Source organism: Alexandromys fortis, unplaced genomic scaffold (assembly GCF_014885135.2).
Source record: "Alexandromys fortis isolate MF-2015 unplaced genomic scaffold, M_Fortis_MF-2015_v1.1 scaffold_53, whole genome shotgun sequence".
Taxonomy (NCBI): Eukaryota; Metazoa; Chordata; class Mammalia; order Rodentia; family Cricetidae; genus Alexandromys; species Alexandromys fortis.
In genome coordinates, this window is record NW_026067939.1 from 9634284 (window position 1) to 9657150 (window position 22867).

Sequence of the window (22867 nt, forward strand, 5' to 3'; positions counted from 1 at the left end):
TTTATATCAATCAATCATTAATCAATAAATCATTAATGATTAAGTTTTAAGAAAGTACTAGTGTTCTATAAATACTTATTTATAAAATTATCTTATCACAAAGAACTACTACTCATGTACTTCAGACAAGAAGCACTCAGACATTATATCAAGAGGGAGATAGGAGAGAGGAAAATGGAAGGGATGGGGGGGAAGGAGAAAGGGAGGGATGGAGAGGGAAATAGAGAGAGACAAAGAGACAGATTTATCTATAATTTGAAGGCAGAAGAACAAGAATCACACGCCTGAGCTCTACAAGGAAACTAAAGAAAGAAAGGAAAAAGAAGGAAGAAAAGGAAAGAATAATGAGTCAGAAGTGACTGTCTTAGTTAGAGTTTCCATTGCTGTAACAAAATGCCATGCTTAAAAAGCAAGTTGAGAAGGAAAGGGTTTATTTGGTTTAGACTTCCATATTGTTGTTTAGCATCAAAGGAAGTCAGGACAGGAACTCAAATAGGGCAAGAACCTAGAGGCAGGAGCTTATGCAGAGGCCAGTGAGGGGTGCTGCTTACTGCCTTACTCCAGCTGACTCTTATAGCACTCAGACCCAGAGACGGCACTGCCCACAATGACCTGGCCTCCTCCCATCAGTCACTAATTAAGAAAATGCCTTACAGCTGGATTGTAGGGCGGCATTTTCTCCAGGTTCCTTCCTTTCGGGAAGCTCTAGCTTGTGTGTCAAGTCACGAGCAAGCACAGTGACTTTTCTTACAAAATACATTTTAAATTTTAAACATGTATGTATACATAACTAAAATAGTAAAAGTAAAGACTAAAATATATTTAAAAATTGTCAGTAAAATTAAACAAAAGGTTAAAAAGAAAGAAAAAGAAAAAGGTAAAAAACTTTTAAAAGTTACATTGTGAAGATAGCCAAACTATGTTTCTCATAAGAATACAAAGAAAAAAGGGAAAGAAAAGAGAAGGACTTATGGGGAATTCATTAAATTCTTTACTGGGCAGTGTGTGAATGACTGACACAGGGTAGGATCAGAGAGAGTGGAGTTGAAGCTGGAGAAATTCTATGACAATTTTCTTCTGTCTTTCGAGATCTCTGAGAGCACAGTTCACCTGAATTAATTGAATGAAGCGTACATTTTAGAAGGAAAGAAAAGAAGTAATTCCTGCTAGCGTTCAAGGGATAAAGTAAGCCTAGTCCAAAACCTCCAGAGAACCAATTATTGGTGTCTAGATTTAAACATTCTGTGTGAAACATTTTCATCAAAGAATCTAAATGTCGACGTTGAAAATGACTTTTTCCTCCTGTTATTGTTCAAACTCAGTACCTTGCCTGACCCAGTCTCCATGATGAAGTGTGTGCTGTAATACGCAACAACACTTGTGACATCCAGAAAGCAGCTCTGGCCAGTCGATCGTCATTGTGGCTTCTTCATCGTCACGTGCATTAGCAGGCCGTTCAAAAAGGGAAATGGTGGCTGCCGTGAAAGCAATCCCTTGAACCTTGAATCATTGAAAGAGAAACAAACATAAGCGGCGTAAGAGCTATTCGATGGTTCTATGTACTTTAAGATTAACGCAGAGTAGGATCATGAGCTAGAACAATTCTCCAATATTACTTAAAGCCCATAAGCTGTGACAGGAGAACCATTACACACTTAGTAAAGTGGCTTTCTAAGCACTGCTTTTCATTTCAAAAAGGACTTGACATTGAAAACTATAAGAATGGAAACTTTCACAATCATGAAAGAGAATTGATCGTTCAAACCTCTTCAGTATCTGACTCACTCCAGTGTCATTGAGGAAGTAGTGATGTCTCTCATCTAAACTGCACTTTGATAGGAGAAGGAACGACTGTATCCATTGTCACAGGCTCATGCCTCTATTCCTCTGCTATGTGACACTAAAAATTAACACACTCTTGGCTGTATGATAATGAACATCCTCCATATCAAAACAGTTACCTTATAATGTCCATAGGAAGCTAGTTCAGAAATGTAATAGTCAATATTCATTTATATTGAGAACCAATGGATTAATTATTTTATAACATCAATTCTCCTAAGTGTTTTAAACTAGAAAAAATATGGCTACAAACAAAACAGAAGATCATATAAGGGTCTGTATTTTATCACTAAAAGGTGAAATTGTAGTATCACCTCATCTCTCACATGTCTCATAATTTTTAACGTAGAAAGTCATACTCAAGGTGTTTTAATTTCTACTTTTCACTACAATTTGAGGATTAAAAAATTCTTATTGTGTCTTCTTATCTTTCTTTCCCTCACTTACCTTTCCAGTTATATCCCCAAAAGAAAGGATGGATTCCTTAGGATCAAGAGGATCATACCAATAATCCATGCAGATGGGCGTTCCTTCCAGGCCTTGGAGTTTGTATTGACAAGGAAATTCTTCTTTAGACAGTAGATCATAGAAACAAATCTCTTTGCTTGTAAAGGCCACTGCTATCTATAGTGCCCAAGTTAAAAAAAATCAAAGGATATTTATGGTGGATTAATATACAAAACAGGCATGCAAATCTAATTTCTAAGTAAGATATAGTTCTCTGCGTGTCGTTATAATGTTATGGAAGTATACATAGCCCAAAGGTATTCAATTCTAACATTGGACGTTAACCAAAAATCAAGCCAAAACAAAATACTTTAATCATGAAAGGCACCCAGGCACCCTTTTTGCTTATTTCAACCATACATCCACCAGCATCCTCCATCCCTAAGAATGATGACAATTAACCACATTCAAAAGGAAAAAGAGAAAAATATATGAGTCATTCTTTATCTGTGATGTCATTTTAAGACACCCAAGATAGGGGCTTTGGAAAGCAAATACTTCTGCTCACATCACCTCCAGGTTTGATGAGAGTCACCAAAGATGAATGTGGCTCTCTGTCGCTGCTGGTATTGCACTTGGTATTGACCAGAGGCTTTCCCCCAAAATTTTCTCATCTTTATCATAAGTAGCAAATGTATTTATAAAGGTTTTGTACCTTGTTAACATTTTCCAGAGAAACCAAACTTGTCACCCAGAGATGTTTGAGTTTGCTAGCATCTGAAGTGATAGGAAGTGCTTCTTGCAATTTTAAGTTCTCTCCCCAGACTCCTAGTAAGCCTTCCTTGCTGATAGTCAAATAACGACTTGACGTTTTTAAGAAAACAACTTTCTGGATGGTGTCCTTGTGTTTTCCTGGGAGAAATACAAGGTCCTTCCATTGAGGAACCACTGTTGCCTTTGCTCGTTCATCTCTCTCATAAAGTGATAGCAGTATAAATGAAGTCAGCCTGTCCCAGTCAATGAAGCCATCCCGGGCCACATCCACTTTGTCAAAGAGTTCTCCAAATTCTTGCTTGGTGCCCCAGCCCAAAGTCTCTGGCATCTTCTGTATGAATTCTTCCCTGGGCATACATATGGTTTGTCTTGGATCTTGGGACTATAGATGGGAACAGAAAAGTAAGACAACAGAAACATCATCACACAGAGAAGAGCATTGTGCTGTATCAAGGTTGAATTTATTCAGCAATTCCTGCAGCTTGGCAAGCATCCTCTGTTTGAGAGTGGTGCTATGCTTACAGGATTTTGACAGGAGAGACAAATAATTTATAGTACTAGAATCTGCATCCGCACTTACAGTGTAGCGGCAGGAGAGTTGGAGAATATGTGTTGATGGAAGTAGGAATTGCAGAGATGTGAGACATTACCACAAAGCTGGAAAAGGCAAGGAATCAATTCAGAAGGGAAAGCAACTCTGGTAACAGCTTTGCTAGCCCAGTAAATCTCATTTCGGACTTTTGGCCACCACACTGTAAGTCAATACAATGGCATAACGTATGCAACTAAGTTTGTGGTGATCTTTCATAGAAGCAACAGAAGGCAAATATAGTGGCTTATAGAAGAATGAATGTAAGGTTTGATAGAGCCAGGAAAACTACTACATAATGAAATTTTAATTCAAGGATAAGAAATACACTCTGCAAGATACTATTATAAAAGACACTGCAATAATAGTTATATTCCATAAAGTATGTGCAAATGCTAAGCTACCAGATACTACAGCATGACTCCCAAAGGAAACACAAGGGTGTGTTTCTTCAAGTCTCTAACCACCCCATTCTCATAAGGTGCTAATGACATCATTCTATTTGGTGTGTTTTTCTACTGAAAGACACCTTACTTAATGTCATTGTTATTTCTTTGTAACTGAATTCATGAGCAACAGCATTGTAATTCATTATGTATTTTTTGGCATTTTCCAATCTTCTTAAGCTTGGGAACATCAGCAACACCTCCCAAAAGTACTCAGGGACCATTTTAAACAGCAAATCATCAGGTGGGAAATGTGGAAAATATGGCTCTAAGGAGATGGGGAAGACAGCATTCCTTGTATTATAGCGGCAGATCTAGAAGAAGGCAGCAGAATGTCAACCTTGTTTGACTTTGTGAGTCTAGAAGTTTTAAAATTTTAACTATTCTCTACATGCTTCAGATCAGGAAAATTCTGTGAGTAGTTATTTGTTGTTTACAAAGAAATTTGGGGTGGAAGGCAAATCCACCGTCTACCTGTATTTCAAGTAAGAACAGAGCTTGATATTTTAATATCAATAGTGGGATTTGTGATGTGGGAATCGACTTTCCATATTAGGGTGCCAAAGAGTGAAGATGCACCTAGTATCACGTAGTATCAAGGAATAAGGCAGCTCAAACAAATGGATGTTTTGTTTGCTATGTATTGGTGCCATTTGTCCTCGCCATTGCCCTCCCCCATGAATGTGCGCTTCCAGGTCCATCCAGATGAAGGAACTATTGGCACATTACTTCACTGCTTAGTTTTAACTTATCCACTTGTAAGATGGGTGTGTCAGCATCGGTCATAGCGGTATTGTTATAAAAATAATCTCAAGTCTATATTGGGGTAATCAGTAGGTTGATGGAGACTTGTTTAGTTACTTGACTAACTAAATCAGCTTTCTGAAAAAATAATTACATTAAATGCTTTGACAATCTTCACTAATTTATTTTTAGTCTGGAAAGTTTAGATAGATGAACTATCCCAAGGGTCATATTTTCAGAATAAACAAAGATATATTGATCTAAGTGTACTCCATCATAGACAAAGTTGAAAACTGTTTTTAAAAATCAAGTCAATTGTAATCTTTACTATAAGACACTACAGCCATGGTTCTCATCCTGTGGATGGATCACAGTCCCTTTGGCAAATCCATCTCCATAATTGTTTACATTACAGTTCAAATCAGTAGCAAAACTACAGTTATGAAATAGCAACACAAATAATTTTATGGTTGGGGATCACCACAACATGAGGAACTGTATTAAAGCATTCAACATGAGAAAGTTTAAGAAACACTGTGTTGCAGAAAAGCCTGCACTGTCTGATCATATTCTAGCTCATGGATAAAACACCATTTTAACCCAGACCTTCAATATCTTTTCTACGAACCAGTAACTGTGCTATATTGCTAAGAACCGGAAACCTGATAAATACAGAGACAATTTTATTTTGTGTATTTAAAATTATAGAATTACTAATCTAGCATAAAATAGCAGTTACATTCCCTGAAGTAATATAAACAGCTGCATGACAATGTTCTGCGTTTTTGGTAATGCCAACATACACTCAGAGAAGAGATGAGAATTACTCCTATTTATGAACCTGATAAAAAGGCACAGAGGTACAGATGACTTCCACGATGGTCCATTAGTCGTGGTTCATACATGGTTTACACATTTGGTTTGAGTTTAAAGATAAAACCATTTTTTTACATGTTTGTTTAAAACCTCTGTGTCTGCCATTCCTAGTATTAGCTCCATAAAACTTATATTTTGTGACTATGTGAATAAAAATACGTTTTAAGTTCTATGTCAGCATGAGTAAGTTGACAATTAACATATACTGCATATATAATATTATTTATACATGGTGTCTGATATAATTTAACACATGTGGACAACGTGGCTCCAAGGAGATGGGGAAGACAGCCTCTCCTTGAGTGACAGTGCCAGGCTAGAAGAAGGCCTCAGAATGTCAGTGAATGGAAACGATCTGCTCAAGGGCTTAACGAATTCTCTGATTAAAGGATGAAGGAAGACTCCCCTACCCCACCAATTGGACCCCACAAGCAACAAATTCTGCTCTGCCCCCAAACCCTCCTATCCCCTGAGACCTCAGAGGACCTCTGAAGCACAGGCTGAGACTGCCAAGAGGTGAGTGATCACCCACCCAGTGGAGTGCCCCACTCTCTGGGCCCTCGATACTGGGGCAAAACCCTGCACCGCTCCTCCACCCGCCACAGCCTCTCTAAGCAGCCATCAGGCAAGCTCCCTGAAAGTAGGCTGCTCCAACATTTTTACCCCATTGATTGGACCCTGCATTCTACAAGATCTACTCCACCCCCAAGCCCTCCTATCCTCCCAGACCTCAAAGGAACTCTGAAGCACAGGCTGTAACTACACAAAGTGGACCAAAATAGCACTCCAATAGAGTGGACCAAGAGAGACCTCAGCAGCTTCCTGAGACACAGACAGTAACAGTACAGAGCAGATCAAGGAAAACTAGCTCACAAAGACCAGACAGCAACTACAAAGAATGGACTAAGAGGCAAAGACACTTCTGACACCAATTAGAGGAGATGGGTAGGCATTAATGCAACAATTCATCCAACTTCAAAAGCAACAAGGTAACACCAGAACCCAGTGGTCTTACAATAGGAAGACCTGATCATCCTAACCCAGAAGAAGCAGAAGAAAACAATTTTAAATTTGCAGAATTCTACCAGAACTTCAAAGGAGACCTAATACCTATACTTCTCAAAGTGTTACACGTAATAGAAACAGAAGGAATATTGCTAAACCCTTTTTAAGAGGCTGCAATTACCCTGATACAGAAACCACACAAAAACTCAACAAAGGAAGAGAATTACAGACCAATCTCCCTCATGAATATTGATGCAAAAAATACGCAATAAAATACTAGCAAGCCAAATCCAAGAACGCACCAAAAAAAAAAAAATCATCCACCATGATCATGTCAGCTTCATCCCAGAGATTCGTGGATAGTTCAACATACAAAAAGCTACCAATGTAATTCACCATATAAATAAACTGAAAGAAAAAAACATATGATCATCTCATTAGGTCCTTGGCAGGCAGCTTTGGGATTATAAAGTGGCTTGAAAAGGGGGGAGCTTAAAATGGGAGGCATGTGTAACCCATTTGCGTCTCCAGGCCATGTCAGGAGGTCAGAGAAGTCACTGCCGTCGAGTAGGCAGGAATATGGCCAGTCCCAAAGTTAGAGAAAAGCACGGAGAGATGGTAGTAGGTTCTGGCAAGTAACCAAGGGCAGAACCAACACATTATTAGTCTCTGAAACTCCTTGTCAAATCCCTCTCCAAATTATTAGACAAATTTATATTCTTATTAGCAAAACCTAAGGTTATCTATACTGAAGACCCTTACCAAAGTAGAGATTTGTTCTCAAAAGATTCATCAGGTAATGACGAAATGTAATTTCTTGTTTGTTTGTTTGTTACAGGGTTTCACTGTAGTTTTAGAGCCTGTCCTGGAACTAACTCTTGTAGACCAGGCTGGCCTATAACTCAGAGATCCACTTGCCTCTGTCTCCCAAATACTGGGATTAAAGGCGTGTGCCACCACCGCCTGGCTGAAATGTAATTTTATTGAACTACACGTGTACATCTTTCTGAAAAAGATCAATATATTCCCAAAGCAAATATTTAAGGTCATCTTTCAAATTCTGCCAAACCTGTTTTCCTAGCCATTTAATAACAACAACAGTACTTATAATAAAATGCATAACATTTACTCATTTTTCCTACTTAAAAATTTGCATCTAAAAAGACAAAAAATGCACATGAAGGTTAAATTTAGGAGGAAATCAAAATGCAGCTTGATCAAAGTCTAGATATTTTCTCTCTTCCCAAAGTCTGACAATGGATAATAGTGATACTGGTCTAAGATTCTTTATCTTCATTCATTAGGTATTTGCCATCAGAACCTGTAAATAAAAGTCAAAACGTCAGATGAGGCCAGGTGGTGGTGGCACACGCCTTTAATTACAGCACTCGGCAGAGGAAGGCTGGGAGTTCGAGGCCAGCCTGGTCTACAAGAGCTAGTTCTGGGACAGGCACCAAAGCTACAGAGAAACCCTGCCTCGAAAAACCAAAAAAAAAAAAAAAAAAAAAAAAAAGTTAGATGAAAGATTTTCCTCCACCCATGCACTCATGCGAAATTATGCAAGGATATGTATACCATACCATACAAGGCATCAAGGATAGGTTTGTTTATTCATTCAACAAACATTGAATATCCATTCCATGCCAAATACTATTATAAACACACAGAATTAACTTCAAAAAAGGTAAACTCTCTTGAAAATACTTTCATTTCAGTGGAAGCCAAGATATGTCAGTCATAATGGATAACACATGCTCCCTATATTACTAAAAGTCTAACAAAGGCCTGAATATCACTCTGTTGTTTTTCTCATATTAAATACCGTGTGGCATTTAGGCTTGATGATATTATATAAACATGAGTCTTAAAGAGATCAGAACCTTTTCTTTTGTTTGTACTTTTTTTTTGCTTTTACTATACAGACAATTGGAATTCAACAATGTTGCCTTTTCTCTAAAAGTTCAAAATCAGTATCTAAATCTTTTCTCTAGCCCCACTAGTTTTACTAAGCGTTTCACCAAATTAATATATTTTTTTTGTCAGGCAGTCAGTGTGAGTGTTTGTTAATGTTCCATTACAGTTGAATGAAGACACACTATCAAAATGCATCCTCTCTCTATCTTTATAATTAAATTTTAAATTAGCATGCTGCTTTCTCATGCTCCATTCCATTGTGGTTGCCTCAATTTCCCTTGCTTATAAACCATGCTGCTTATGAATATGTATTAGGGCTCTCTGTCAAATGCCGTGAGCATCTTTGAAGCAGAAGAGAAGGTACATTATTTCAGAACAGATGCATCCCTTTATAACATCCTCTGTAATCTCCATCTGTCCAAGAACAGTCAGGAAAAACAGAGCAACAGGACAGGAGAGACCATTTGACTGGCTCAAGTTCATTGTTTCCTCCTGCTTCAATGGGCTTAGTTGGTTTCAATTTTCACTTACTCTCTCAAAGGAACTTACTAGCACAAACACAGGCCTTAACATCCCAATACACAATGTACAAGTTTACAATAAACCCTGTGGTTGGAATTGAACTGAAGTATGAAGTCATTATTTTTTAAATCTATTGATCAATGATGTGTAGATATTGATATGAATAAATATAAATAAATTCTAGCTCTGTCAAATAAAAAGACACAATAGAAATATCATCCCCAGTAGTGGTAAGGACCCTGTTTCTCAAATCTTAATTGTCTAAATAGGATTCTCCAATAAATGGAACTAGAGTCTTGAAAAAGTGGCAGACTCCAAGTCTTGGGCACTAGTGAAAAATTGTGCTGGAAAAATAAAAATAAAACACTGATACGGAATATTAAAAGGATACAGAAGTTCTGAACAGAGGCGGCACATGCCGTTATTCCCAACATTAGGGAGGTAGATACAGGTGGACTTCTGTGAGTTCAAGGCCAACTTGGTTTACAAAGCAAGCTAGGATAGCCAGACTGGTTACACAGAACAGCCCTGTTTATAAACCAAAAAGAAAACAGGAAAAAAAGAAAGGGAGAGGAATACAGAGAGAGAGAGAGAGAGAGAGAGAGAGAGAGAGAACAAGGATAAAAAAACTGACTCAAAGGATTTGAGGGAAGTTTAACCTTACAAAGAGTAATGATGGTTATGACTAATGAAATATTATTATAAAATACCAATTCATGAATCTGTATGAAATAAAATGAGAGTGAAAAGGGACGAGAGTGAGATAAAGTAGTCTTATAAACAAATGCCATCCTGAGAATAAAAAATGATTGATTACATTTAATACATCATTTTCTAAATACTGTTTCTAGCAATGATCATTAAAAATAAAGCAATAATCAGGCCAATGAGAGAAAGCTTGTTGAAAAATAGTCCTAATGTAATATGAAAACATCACCTAAAAAGTGTCTTTGTACTGGATAACTCTGGTGGAGTTAATCACCACTTTAATCACAGATCAAAATACTATATGTATATGCTATATACTTCTGTGCCCCAAAACATGACCGAACAACTTACAAAGAGGAGCAAGTTGCATGGACTCATGGTATCTGAAGTTTAAGTATATATTTGATTTTCTTTGTATGCTTGGCTAGTATCTCTTGATGGTGGAGCTGTGTGGCAGAGAGCTCTTCTAACTTCATGTTACAGCAGAAAATGTTACAGCAAAAAAAAAAAAAAAAAAAAGAACAAAGTATACACCTAAGGACACACACCCAGTGATTTACTTCTTCTGATTAGGATCCATTCTATACAATTTACTATCATAATATATGCTACCACATTATAACTCCATCAGGATATTGATCTATTCCATAGATGAGAACCTTTATGATCTACATGTTTCTAGAAATGCCATCGCAGAGACTTCCCTTCCCCCAGAGGATCCTTCATTAATCCCCCAGGTGTTTACCAAGTTAACAATTAAGATTACCCATTCTTATGGTATTATTCCTTATGCCAGACAAGCAGTAGACAGAATAGATCCTCAGCTGTGTCCTTGACAAACATTAGAGGGCCTAAATCTAACAGTGAAGAAGCAATAATCAAACCCCAATTGTCATTTAAAACACCCTATTGGCACAAGTTCTTTGAAACATCCATTTCATGGGAGATGAAAGAAAGAACTGAAGATTAAAGGAAAGCAAATAGAAAGACTGACTAAAGCAAATGACTAAAAGCCCAGGTCCTGGTTTGGATCTGTGAAAAAATATATATACAATAGAAATATTGCAAGGAGATACGTAGGGATATTTTAATAAGGATTTTGTTTGGTAATGTATGAGGTTAAGCTTTCTTGGTACGAAAGGGCATTATGGTTATGTAGAAGAATGTATTTGTTTCTAGCAGGTGTGTGCTAAGCTAATTAAGGCTAAATTAAGATGCCAAAGTTATTTTTAAGTAACTTAGCTAAAGCCTTTTATATAAAATATGTATAAAGTGAAAAGTAAAATGTCAAAATGTTAATTGTTAATTTTAATTGGAAGACTATTTTACTGCAATTGTGCTTCTAGCTTCATGCTTTCTGTGTGTTTGATACATTTTCAAAGAAAACTCAGAGAGAACAATTAACCACTTCTTCCCTGTTCCCTGACTCCACCTTACTCAGCATGCCCAATCAGTCAACAGTTGTGTGCACCACAGCTATGAGTTTCATTTTAATCTCTCTTCAATCCTTCTACAGTAACAAATCTGCTGTATTAGCTTTCTAATTCTCTCTCTTCTTCCTCTCTGCCTACTGCCAATGCCACAATTATTCCCACAACCTTGCAAAACTACCTCAAGCTTTAAAGTTGTTTCTGAACTATCAATCTTATTGTGTAACTTCCATAATTAAAATGTGCCAAGCCTCTTCACAGACACCAAAATGAACCTAAGTCCCTTTACATGGTTCCTTCTGTCCTTCCTGATACGGTTGTGGCTTGGTCCTTAGTCTCATCTTTATTACCTTTTCTTCGCAGATGAGGTCTAGATGCCTGGAAGTAGGTAGCAGAATACACCCTACTGGCCAGATATGGAGTCGCATCTGTAATCTCAGCATGTGGGAAGCTAAAGCAGGAGGGTCAAGAGTTTGAATTCAACTCAGGATATATAAGGATTTCAAGGCCAACATGGTTACACGGCAATATCTTGTTTAAATCAGTCAATCAATCAATGCTTTATACGCCCTTGTACACCCTTGGTAACATAAAGCTTTGTGGGTTTTTTTTTCTGTTTGTTTGTTTGTTTTGGCAAATGGATTTCTTAACCCTCATTCTACCTACTGATGTTCTTACCCGCAAGATGGGAACCTGAGTAATTCTGACTTTTGAGAAAGGCTTCTGGGAAACCTCTCTCTGGTATGAGAAAGTAATTTCTTGCTTGAGCTTGAGCTGCTCCCCAAACATGCGTGTGTTGAAGGACTCTTTTTTTTTTTTTTTTTTTTTTTGCCGTATGATGAGCTTTGAGAAAGTGGTTGAATCATTAGAGCTCCATCTTCGTTTGAAGATTAATTAACTAATGAGTGTATACTTTGATGGCATTATTGGGAGATGGAAAAAATTAGGGGCCTAATTGGAAAAAGTGGATCATTGTGAGCATGCCTGTGAGGATAAGAATTGTCCCTGGATCCTTCTTTTACAAACTCTGATTCCTGGGAATCAGTAAATGATTACTTTTCCTATGTATAACCTTCTACCGTGATGTTCTGTCTTCCAGCAGACCCAGGAACACCGAGCCAAGTGAACACCCTTACTGAGATCTCCTCACACTAACCAAAGATATCCTGACTCTGAGTCATTTTTATACAAGTAATAGTGTTTTCCCTAATAAGAACATCTGTGATAAGAATTATCAAAAGAGCCTCCTCTGATCCCCTACCTACAATCTCCCAGTCTTATACCCATCTCTGTAGCAAAAAACCTACTGTGTCTCCTGTTCCACACTGACCCCATCCCCAAGAAATTACAAAAACCTTTTCCTCCAACCTTACCTCCCCTAACTCATCCCAGTATGCCAGCCTCTGGCACCAGCAGACATTCCCTGTGAATACACCAGCTGAGCAAATCAGGAAAACAGGCAACACAAACCATTACACTCTATCTTCTTACTAACTAACTTTTATATTAACTTAACCCATTTCTATTAATCTGTGTATCGCCACGTGGCAATCGTTTACCAGCTAAAATTCCCAGCATCTATCTCCAGCAGCTCCATGGCATCTCTCTGATTCTGCCCTTCTTTCTCCCAGCATACAACCTAATTTTCCTGCCTAGTTCTGTTCTTCCCTGCCATAGGCTCAAAGCAGTTCTTTATTCATTAACCAATAAATGCAACACATAGACGGAAGGACCTCCCACATATAACTCCTAGTGACAGGGAGTTATTCCACAAAGTACAAAAAGAAGGAAGATTACCTAATTAACAATATTGATATGAGGCCACAGTTATCCTGATACCGAAACCACATAAAGACTCAATAAGAAGAAGATCTATAGAACAGTTTCCCTTATGAACATAGATACAAAAGTGCTCATGAAAATACTTGCAAACCAAGTTCAAGAACATATCAAAAAGGTCATTTGTTGTGCAACTCAACCAGATCACCGCACTGACTCTTTGGGGATGACACTATTTACTAACATTGCCCATAAATTTTAACAAGTCAGACAAAATTGTCAAAGAATCCCTCTTCTAATTTCAGTGGTGATTTCCAGCTGTAGGAGTGTTGAGTTTGTTCAGACATCATTGCCTTGGTGCTGAGGAGCAGGACCTACAGAGCTGGCCTCATTTTCTGCTTTCATCAAAACGAAGTGTTGGATTCCACTAAGGGAGCTGGGGAAGAAAGTGTCTGGCTTGCTGCTTTTGTTCAGCAGGTGCTAATTGATTGTGGCTACTGAATGAACTTTGAGCCACATAATAGAGTTACAGATTAAGCTTTGCCCATTTCCCTCACACAAGTCCACTGGGATGCCTTTAGAAAAGAAAAACTAATAAAAAATGTTATGGCTTATTCTTATCTTTTTTTTTCATCAAGCTTTTCCCTGCAGTGATTTCATCATAGGAGATTTTTATTTGTTGATTATGCATTGACTTCAAGTTAGAAGAGCACAGAGCGTATACAATCTCAACTTAATGGGCTTGCTTTGAGTGAAGGCTTTATCATAAGCCTTAATTTAATAATTTAAATAATTAAATTGAATTCTCTATAGCGCCATCTCAAAAGAAACTTTTATTGGGCTTGTGGATCCTCGAGACTCACTGGTAAGCCAGCATAGCACCAGGGCAATAAGAAACTGTAAAAAAAAAAAAATATTGATAATGACTAAGGATGAGAGCCAAATTTGTCCCTTGGCCTCTAAATGCAACCATATACATACCTGCCCACACGTTTGCCCCCTGCAGACACATACATATATACACATATGCAAAACAAAGGAAAATAATACTAAAAATTTTGCAGGGCATGCATGGGCAAATGATAGAATACAATACGTAGGGCAGAACCAAGCCAGAACCAGAATGCATGAGCCAAGGGATGAAGTAAACGTGGCTGCTGAGAGAAGGAATTCAGAGCTCAGACCAGGGAGCCAAGTGTGCTGGATAAACTGTGGCACCAAACCAAACCAATGATGGAGCAGCCATGAGCAGAGAGAGAAGTTCCTGACACATCAAGGTACACGAGAGAGAGTGGGAGGAAAGAACTGTTTGGGCACCTTGCATGGGCTCTTCAAAAAAAATCTCATTTCCCTTGGACTATAATCTCCACCTCTCACCATTCCTACAGAACGAGCAGCCACAGCCACTCCTTCTCACGCAATGGCTGACTTTTGAAATTCTAAAGAAAATGTAAAATATGGTTGCTATCAGAATAATATAAGAATCTAGAGACTGTGTCATTTCTCTAAGCTTTGGAAGCTCTGCAGGAAAGAGGGAAGGGTAGCATTTCCCAGTTCTCTGAATAATCACTGCTCCACTCCTGTCCAGCTGCTGCGTGGCCCTTTGACACCATCACTTGAAAGAAAATGAAACCCTCAGTTCCCTTGTCGTCACTCTAGCCCTTCAACTTCTTTACTCCAAAAAGGATCAAGACATCAATTAAAACCCTTTGTCTGCACATAGAAATGTGGAATAAGAGAAAATGATGCCTTTGTACTCTCTGTGAAGATTCGCCTGAGTAACTCTTGCTTCATAACACAAACGAGAAGAATACAGGAAAATTATGGCATGCCATTCAGAAACATAACTTTCTTTAGGAAACCTGAGCTAGAATCAACACAATGTTAGACGTTATGTGGCTCAGTCTCCACTAATCAAATGTATGACGGCTTGTGTTCATTGAGAACTTCTCCTGCGAGGCAAACACTGGTCTTAGTAATTATACCCCGCTTACTTTTAACAAAACTCCTATTTCTCCATGTTAGATTAAAGGAAAATGAGACTCAATGATACTGGTTTTCATAGTAACATTGTAAGTGGAAAAACAGCCCAGCAGGTTTGATTTGAGACTCTCAGACACTGTGATAATTTTAACTCATGTATAATGTGATAATTTTAACTCAATGTATAATGGGCATAAGGACTCACTTTGTTCCAGAATGTTACTACAACAACTAAATAATAATATGGTGTAGGATATTTCATGTAGAGATTGATGTAAAATGTGTAATCCCCATTTATACAGCCTTAATAATACTCATGTGTGTGTGTGTGTTTTCAGTTGCTCGTGCACCTTTGTGCCCTTGCATGTAAAGCCAGAGATCCAATGTTTTCCTCAACAGTGTTCCACCTTGCTTTTTAAGACAGGGTATATCACTGAACCTGAAACACTTATTCAACTAGAACGACTGGACAGAGAGCCCTGTTTCCATTTCCCCAGCACTGGTATTAAAGCTGTGCTTCGCTGTACCCAGCTGTTATCCAGGTGCTAGGGATCAAACTCATGTCCTCAGGCTCATGAGTTTCCCCAGAACCACACCGCCAATCTAAACACCACACGCTGTACTTTTCTTCCTTTATTCTGTCTCATTTTGAAAGTTTTATTTATTATTTGTGTGTGTGCGTGTGTGTGCACACGCACACACATGCATATGGGTGGCATATACCGCAGTACACACGTGGAGGTCAGAGGACAACATTGTGGAATTGGTTCTCTCCGTCTGCTTTCCATGAGTTTCTGGGATCAAGTTCAGGTCTGTGGTAGTTTCCAGGCAAGTCCTTGTTAAACCATCTTTCTAGCCCTGAGTTTGTTTTAGAGACTGGCCTTCACTCTGTTGTCAAGCCTGCACTGAGCTGGAGGAGCTCTTATGTAAACTTCCCCAGTACCAGGATAAATGGAGGCATGTCTGTCTGTCTGTCTGTTTGTTTGTTTGAAACAGGGTTTCTCTGTGTAACAGCCCTAGCTGTCCTGGAACTAGCTGTTGTAGGCCAGGCTGGCCTCGAACTCACAAAGATCCTCCTGATTCTGCCTCCCATTTGCTGGGATTAAAGAAATGCGCCACTGCCGCCCAGCAGAGGCTGGTTCTTATTGCGATGTTTTCCATCTAGTGCTGGTGAACCACCCGAAGTCCTTGAATATGTAATACAAATGCTCTCCTCCACAGAGTACGTCTCCAGTCTCTGTTTTTTATTTAAACACTGACTGTTTTTAAGGAGCTGGATCTAAACCAATGCCTAATAGCTCTACAGACTCAAATAAGCAGTCTTTCCAAAAAAAAAAAAAAAAAAAAAAAAAAAAAAAAAAAAAAAAAAAAAAAAAAAAAAAAAAAACAAACAAAATGTAATACAAGATAAATGAATTTTGTCCCAGAGCCTGATGTTTCTGAGACTAAATGTTTTATGAATGGACCTCGTCCGCCACTCTTTAGGGTACTGTGCTGCAGCTATGTCGGGGAGCCACTCCATCTGTGGTGTGATGGGTTCAGGCAAAGCCTCTCTGCATTGGCCCTTCTCTGTGCCTGACATCAGTCTTGGCTGTGTACCTGCCATCTGGTGTGGTTCCATCCTGTCTGCTGAGTGTATGGAAGGTGAACTTCTTGTCTTTTCGTGCACATTTTAAAGGGTAAACTATCATAGATTCTCAAGGTCCGTGGGAGCTTGGAACCGCATGTTTTTCCCCTTTCGGGTCCATTCACTCACTCTTGTTTCTTCATCTTGAAATTTCAAAATAAATTGTCAGCCTTTTGAAGAGTCAATGTCACACGAGCAAGTGCTCAAACTTCCCTTGGAGGTTGAAGAGTGGTTTGGGTTCATCCAAGACTGATGCGTTTCAAATGATGCCCAGCCCCAACATCAGGAGCTTTTCTCGGACACATCTACTTTCTAACACAGACCCCAGCGTTCAAACCCTTTGTGTTCTCAAAACAAAACTGCCACATTTCTGTTCATTCTGGAGCCAAAGCTGTCATAATCCACTGCTATATTTTCTTGATTGTCCTCAAGCTGTCAAAATGTTTGCAGTGACTCTCAAAACATGCCAAATTTATCTGTGGCAGTGGGCATGAGACACATTGAAATCTCTCAGACAAATGGATTAGATGAATAGCAAATACACAAAGATTAAAAGAATGAAATGCAGGATGTTCAGTGTTACTAAATATGATAGATTTTGTTACACAGAAATAATTGGTATTTATATGGGTAGTATCTGAATTATTATATAAAGCAATGCCACGTAGATTTTCCACAGAAAATGTCTTTTTAAAATTCATTTATTTTTAATTCTCTCTCTCCCTCCGTGTGTGTGTGTGTGTGTGTGTGTGTGTGTGTGTGTGTGTGTGTGTGCACATGCACGCTCTTGCTCCCACAGGGGCCAGAGGCATTAATGCTTCTGGAGCTAGAGTCACAGTAGGATATGAGCTGCCTGACATGGACCTGAACTCAGGTCCTCTGACAGAACTTTACAAAGCACTCTTGATTATTAAGCCATCTCTCTGGCTACCACATCCGGATATCACTTTGTGATAGGTAAAGGTTAAAATAGGTGCCAATTATAGTTCAGAATAATTGCTAGATTTCATGTTTTATTAGCTTTAAGACTGAATTTCAAAGCATTATATGTCTGCTTCCAATTAATCCAGACCTTTCAAGCACCCCCAGAAGAGCTCATGGAGGCCTGAGGTCACGTCTTAGCAGGCATAACGAAGCAGAAAGTATACAAGTTTATGTCTGTCTACATTCCACGGCACTGCATGACAGTATTCCTACCTGCGCTGGAAACTTAAATCTCACTTTGAAGTATGCTATTCATTATATATAGTTGCAGAATTCCAAATTAATTAGCTAAGATAAGGAGGGGGAAATCATTCAGTTGTGGTTATCATATGTTTTATTTTTTACATAGAATGGGAACAAATCCTCACTTTGCTTTGACTGGCATTCTCCAGAGAAGAACACGAGGCCTGGAAAGTGGGTCTCTTGTCGTAGATTTGCAGACCAACAATACCCATATCGGATTTAAAGGGGGCTGTGTCACTCAGAGGGTGGCAGAAAGGAATCTTCACAAACTGGATACATGTATTTGCATTTTCCTCATTCTTATGACTTTCTTAATGATTGCAAGGGCAGTTATTTACCAGGGGATTAATTTAATCATTTGACTTTCTCTGTTCATATTCATAAGTTTTACTTTCTGGCAAAATGTATTAATTTCTAAAAAAATACAATAATACATTGTACTCTTTGATAGTGATGATATTTTTGTGCATCAAAATCAAATTAATTGTTAGTTTTTGTCCCAGAGAACTGAAAGATGATGCTGCAAGGACTTGATGTTAAGCCTGAGCTCCTGACCATTCTCAAGTCCCTGCTTTGACTATTAAATATATTGAAACATGTGTGTGTGTGTGTGTGTGTGTGTGCATGCGTGCAAATGTATGGAATCAGTCTCAAGCATCAGAGGGAACGTCCATGATGTATTTTGAGATGGGGCTCTCACTGGAAATGGCTGGCTCACTGACTCTGCAGGATGGATGGTCAGTGAAGCCCAGAGAACTCTTTGCTTCTACTTCCCCAGCACTGAGATTATGAGTGAGTGCCTGTACATCTAGCTTGTCACATGGGTTCTAGGTATCAGATTCAGGTCTTTATACGTTACTGATACTGTTAACTCAGTTACCTCTCAGACATGCTATTCCAGTATTTCTAACCAAAAGTGCGTGTTTCATAGTATTGTCCCTTGTGAACAGCCCATATCCTCTGGTCAGTCAGATAAACGCTCACCTCAAAGACCTGTTGCATCTTCACAAAATCCTCTACACGGAGCTGGTTTTCAAGGAGGCTGTAGTCTTCAGTCACAGAAATGTCCTCTGTCTTCTCAAGGCAGGTTGTCTCCACCTGTGGCCCCACGTTTAACTCAAGTGCAGCATCGGGGTGACTCCGAATAACTTCACCCTTTCTCAGCATCCTAAAACTCTGTGTTTGTTTCTTTTGTTGCTGTTGGTTCCTTTAATAGGCTCCTTTGGAGAGGAGCCCAACTTAGAAAAGAATTTTAAGTGAAAGTTCCAACTATATAATTATAAAGCAAAATATTGGAATAAAATCATTTTTCCCTTCACCTGGTGGTGTGCATGCCCCCAAAGGCCACCTCCCCAGCTCATGTGGAGTTGTTTGTTTGCTCTATCCTGGTGCTTTTGTGTGTTTCCTGGCAACCAATATCAAGCCAACTGACTTTCCTTTTTCCTCCCTGTGCCTGACCAATGACTGACTTGAAGGTTTTAATGTTTAAAGTCGTCTTTAAGTTATGTTTTAGAAGAATAACTCACATTACTCTTTTTAAGTTAAGGTACACCCTCTAATATTTAAAGACAACTTTGAAAAATGTATTTTCTGTGAAGCCTGTCTATACAGTTAGCCAAAAAAGAGAACCTGACATTAAAGAACTTTATTCTTTCCGCTCACAAAATGTCTTATTTTTATTTAATAAAGGTCTGCTCCTTATAGTCACTTTGTCATAATCTTTATGTACACATTGTAAGGATAACTCAGGAAAGGTTTCAGCTCATTAAAACTGGAAAAGGAAGGAAAACAAATACCATCACTTAAAATACAGTGGTAGTTTAACAGCATCACTATATCTATCTGTACCACCCCCAGTTCATCTAATAAACATGGAAAGGAGAAAAGGGGAGAGGAGGAAGTAACTGGTGCTTGTTTGATGGTGTTCTGTTTTTGTTTTGGTGTTTTTAGTGTTGTTTGTAACTTTTTTTGGAGGGGGTAGTTGTCATGTTCCATTTTCCAGGAACCACACTTGGAAATGTCTGTTCCTTCATTTACTTGGACTCCAAACTACTTTACGAAGCATGTACTATCATTATCCCCATCTTGTGAGCAGTGCAACAATGTGGAGAAGTAAGATGTGGACCACAGCAGAGGGGCTCTCCCGCATCAATCCTCGTGACTCAGGTTGCCATTTTGCACCTTATTTTCATCTTGTTGAAATGAGAACCTGTCAGAAAGGCTTCCTTGAGTTCTGATCCTGCTCCCAGTGTCTAGGGGCTCCACAGTGTGCATGGTGATGCTCAGAGCCACTCCCACAGCACAGAGGAGACTTTCTGCAAGCATTCGGTGACAGCTTACTAAAAGAAAAACAACACAATTTCACTCATGCATCTATCTATTCACTCACATACCTATTATGTGTTCAAAAATCTATAAGAATTATTTGGACATAGTGTCTGATTTTGTGAGGCTTACAGTTTAATGCAGCAATTATCTGTCTAACTTGTCTTTCAAAACAAATCTAACCTCTTGCTGCTTACAGTGATATGTTCAGAAAGACTCTGAACATAGGTGCAGAGAAAAGATGGCATTACAGATTATAGATAATGCATCATAGATGCAGAAGGGCAGATGGAAGAGCTTACAAGTTTATCTCTTATTTGTGTGTTTGTGAATGTTCATATTTGTGTGGGTGTACATATATGTGTGCACATGTAGAAACAAAGGGATATTTCAGGGTCCTACATCAACTGCCCGCCACCTATTTCTTTCCTTTTGTTTTATTAAGTCAGAATCTCTCCTTGGGTTGGTCTTCCCAAACAGGGTTATCTAGTTGACCAGCATGATCTAGGGTTCTTTCTGTTTCCTGGCTCCATCTATCCACTGCTGAAATGGCAAGACTGTGCCACCATGCCCAGTTTGTGTGTAGGTTCTGAGGATCGAACATGAGTCCCCAGGCTTTTAAAGCAAGAACATGATGAATGGAATCATCCCCTCAGCCACAACACCTGTGTTTCCTGGATTAGGCTGTATTACAAATTAGGAAAGCATTTTTAAGACTACAATCATGTATGCTGCTAAGTTCTCTCACATAGAGACAAATTTTGCCTTCTTACCATTTTATTGGATAAGTTACAGTGGTTTGTTTTGGTTAATGAGTCCCATGTGTGTTTACAAAAATATTTTCTAGTGATATTCTATAAAGTTGGGCTTTGTTCAGTAACATATACTAGTAAGGGAGGAAGAGGGAATAGAAAAGGCATCTATAAAGCTACATCAGAAGAGGCAGGTGTCCCACTGATGATAATGCAAAATTCCCTGATTATTCTAAGACCATTAAGCTGCCTGGCCTACTTAGCTTCCATAAAGATGTATCTGTAAATGTTCTCATTAGTGAGACAGGAATGTGTAATGAGCAACTAATTGTGCTAGGAACTAATCAATTCACACAGTTGTCTTTCTGGAAAATTATGGCAACAGAAATCATTCTTGATAATAAAGTCTTAATAGATCTAATGTTCATTATGGTCATATGGGTAATTTTCAGGTTACATTTTCGTAGTCCTGTAAAATCCATAACCAGGCTCTTTATGGTTGAACTTGAACTCCTTTGCCATCTTCTGTGGATCAATTACAGTTCTATAAGGAAAATCAGGATGAAGTCTATGTGCCCAGCATTGATATAAAGTTAAGGCAAAAGACTTATAAATTAATTAAAGCTCACTTCTCCTTTAGGGATAGGCCAATTTCCATCAGCACAGTAGAGCATCTAAGGGTCAAATGGGCCAACATACCCACCTGTCTTTACTTCCTTTGCAATCTTGGGTCTTAATGATTTTTTCTACTCAGCAGATACCCCATCTGTGGCTTTATCCCTACACTCCAACCCATACCCAAATCCCTTTGCTTTTCCCCTCCTGCAATTACTCGGCCGTGAGGGGAATTTCTGTCCCTCTATCTTTCTTGCCCTTTGTTGCCCCTTTTATTGAATTGGAGTTACATCCGACTTTCTTTACTCTCAGTTACAATTCTCTTTCCGTCTCCTCATTGGAAACCATACCAAGTCAAAGCTGCAGCTTCTCTGAGTCAGAAGAGGAGAGAAGTATAAGGCCACTATCCTATTTGTCTCTTGAATGTCTTCCCACCATGGCCCCACTGACCAAACAATTAAAACCAGCTTCTTCCCAGAGCCAGGGGTGGAGCACAAGGTTAACTTGCATCTTTTTAGCCCTGGGTAAAAATTAGTTTCTTCACTCCTTTTCTCATCATCTTCCAGGTACAATCAATTGTTCTGTCTATTCTGTAAACACAGCATTTTCTTTTTTTTTTTTGTAATTTAACCATAATCGTGCTTTTCTGTATCATAGCATATCTGTCTGTGTCTTTCCTTCCTAGTAGAGTAACACCTTGAGAACAAGACTTTACCCCAGGAACGCCTGTGACCTTACAATGCCCTTCAAAAAGCTAATCAACAGTTAAACAACAGCACTAATTCTTGAACAGTATGAGCAAAAGTAAAACTACCTACATGATACAAATCTGCAAGGGGTCCTGCAAACAGATCTCACTGAGTCATAAAAGGAGTCTACAAAAAGGCAAACAATATTTAAGAGTCTGTCCTTTTGATGGTTGGTCTTGACTGCTCATAGATTCTGTCTTCTTGACAGAATTTAAAAACATGTCTCCAGAAGGGTTCGTAGCACATCCTTAGAATGGATCAGTTGAGGGATATCCTTCCCAGTGATATCCTGGGAAGATACTTAGTGTTTTTTCTTTTTTCCACTCCAGTCTACACAGGCTCAAATTGTGTGCAATACTAGAACCAGTGCAGTCAATACTAAGAGCATTCCGTAGATAACACATTCTGTTTCTTGCAAGCCCTGTGCTATGTGCAGCGTAACTGCCACCAGATTTTAGTGAAGAAACTGAGGCACACATAGATATGAGCCATATAACAGAGAAACACCAGGAC

The 22867-nt window shown here is 38.8% G+C and overlaps 1 protein-coding gene across 1 annotated transcript in view; it reads right to left on the minus strand.

Moving 5' to 3' along the window:
* The window catches only part of Wdr49 (WD repeat domain 49), a 109127-nt gene extending 89880 nt beyond the window's left edge, over positions 1 to 19247 (minus strand). Inside the window, exons 1-4 of the mRNA XM_050147472.1 lie at positions 18898 to 19247; positions 3005 to 3445; positions 2290 to 2466; positions 1326 to 1500 (exon numbers count right to left, since the gene is read on the minus strand). Coding sequence (XP_050003429.1) covers positions 1326 to 1500; positions 2290 to 2466; positions 3005 to 3445; positions 18898 to 19080 — 976 coding nt within the window. The 5' untranslated portion in view covers positions 19081 to 19247. The remainder of the gene's footprint in view (positions 1 to 1325; positions 1501 to 2289; positions 2467 to 3004; positions 3446 to 18897) is intronic.
* Positions 19248 to 22867: the final 3620 nt, after the last annotated feature.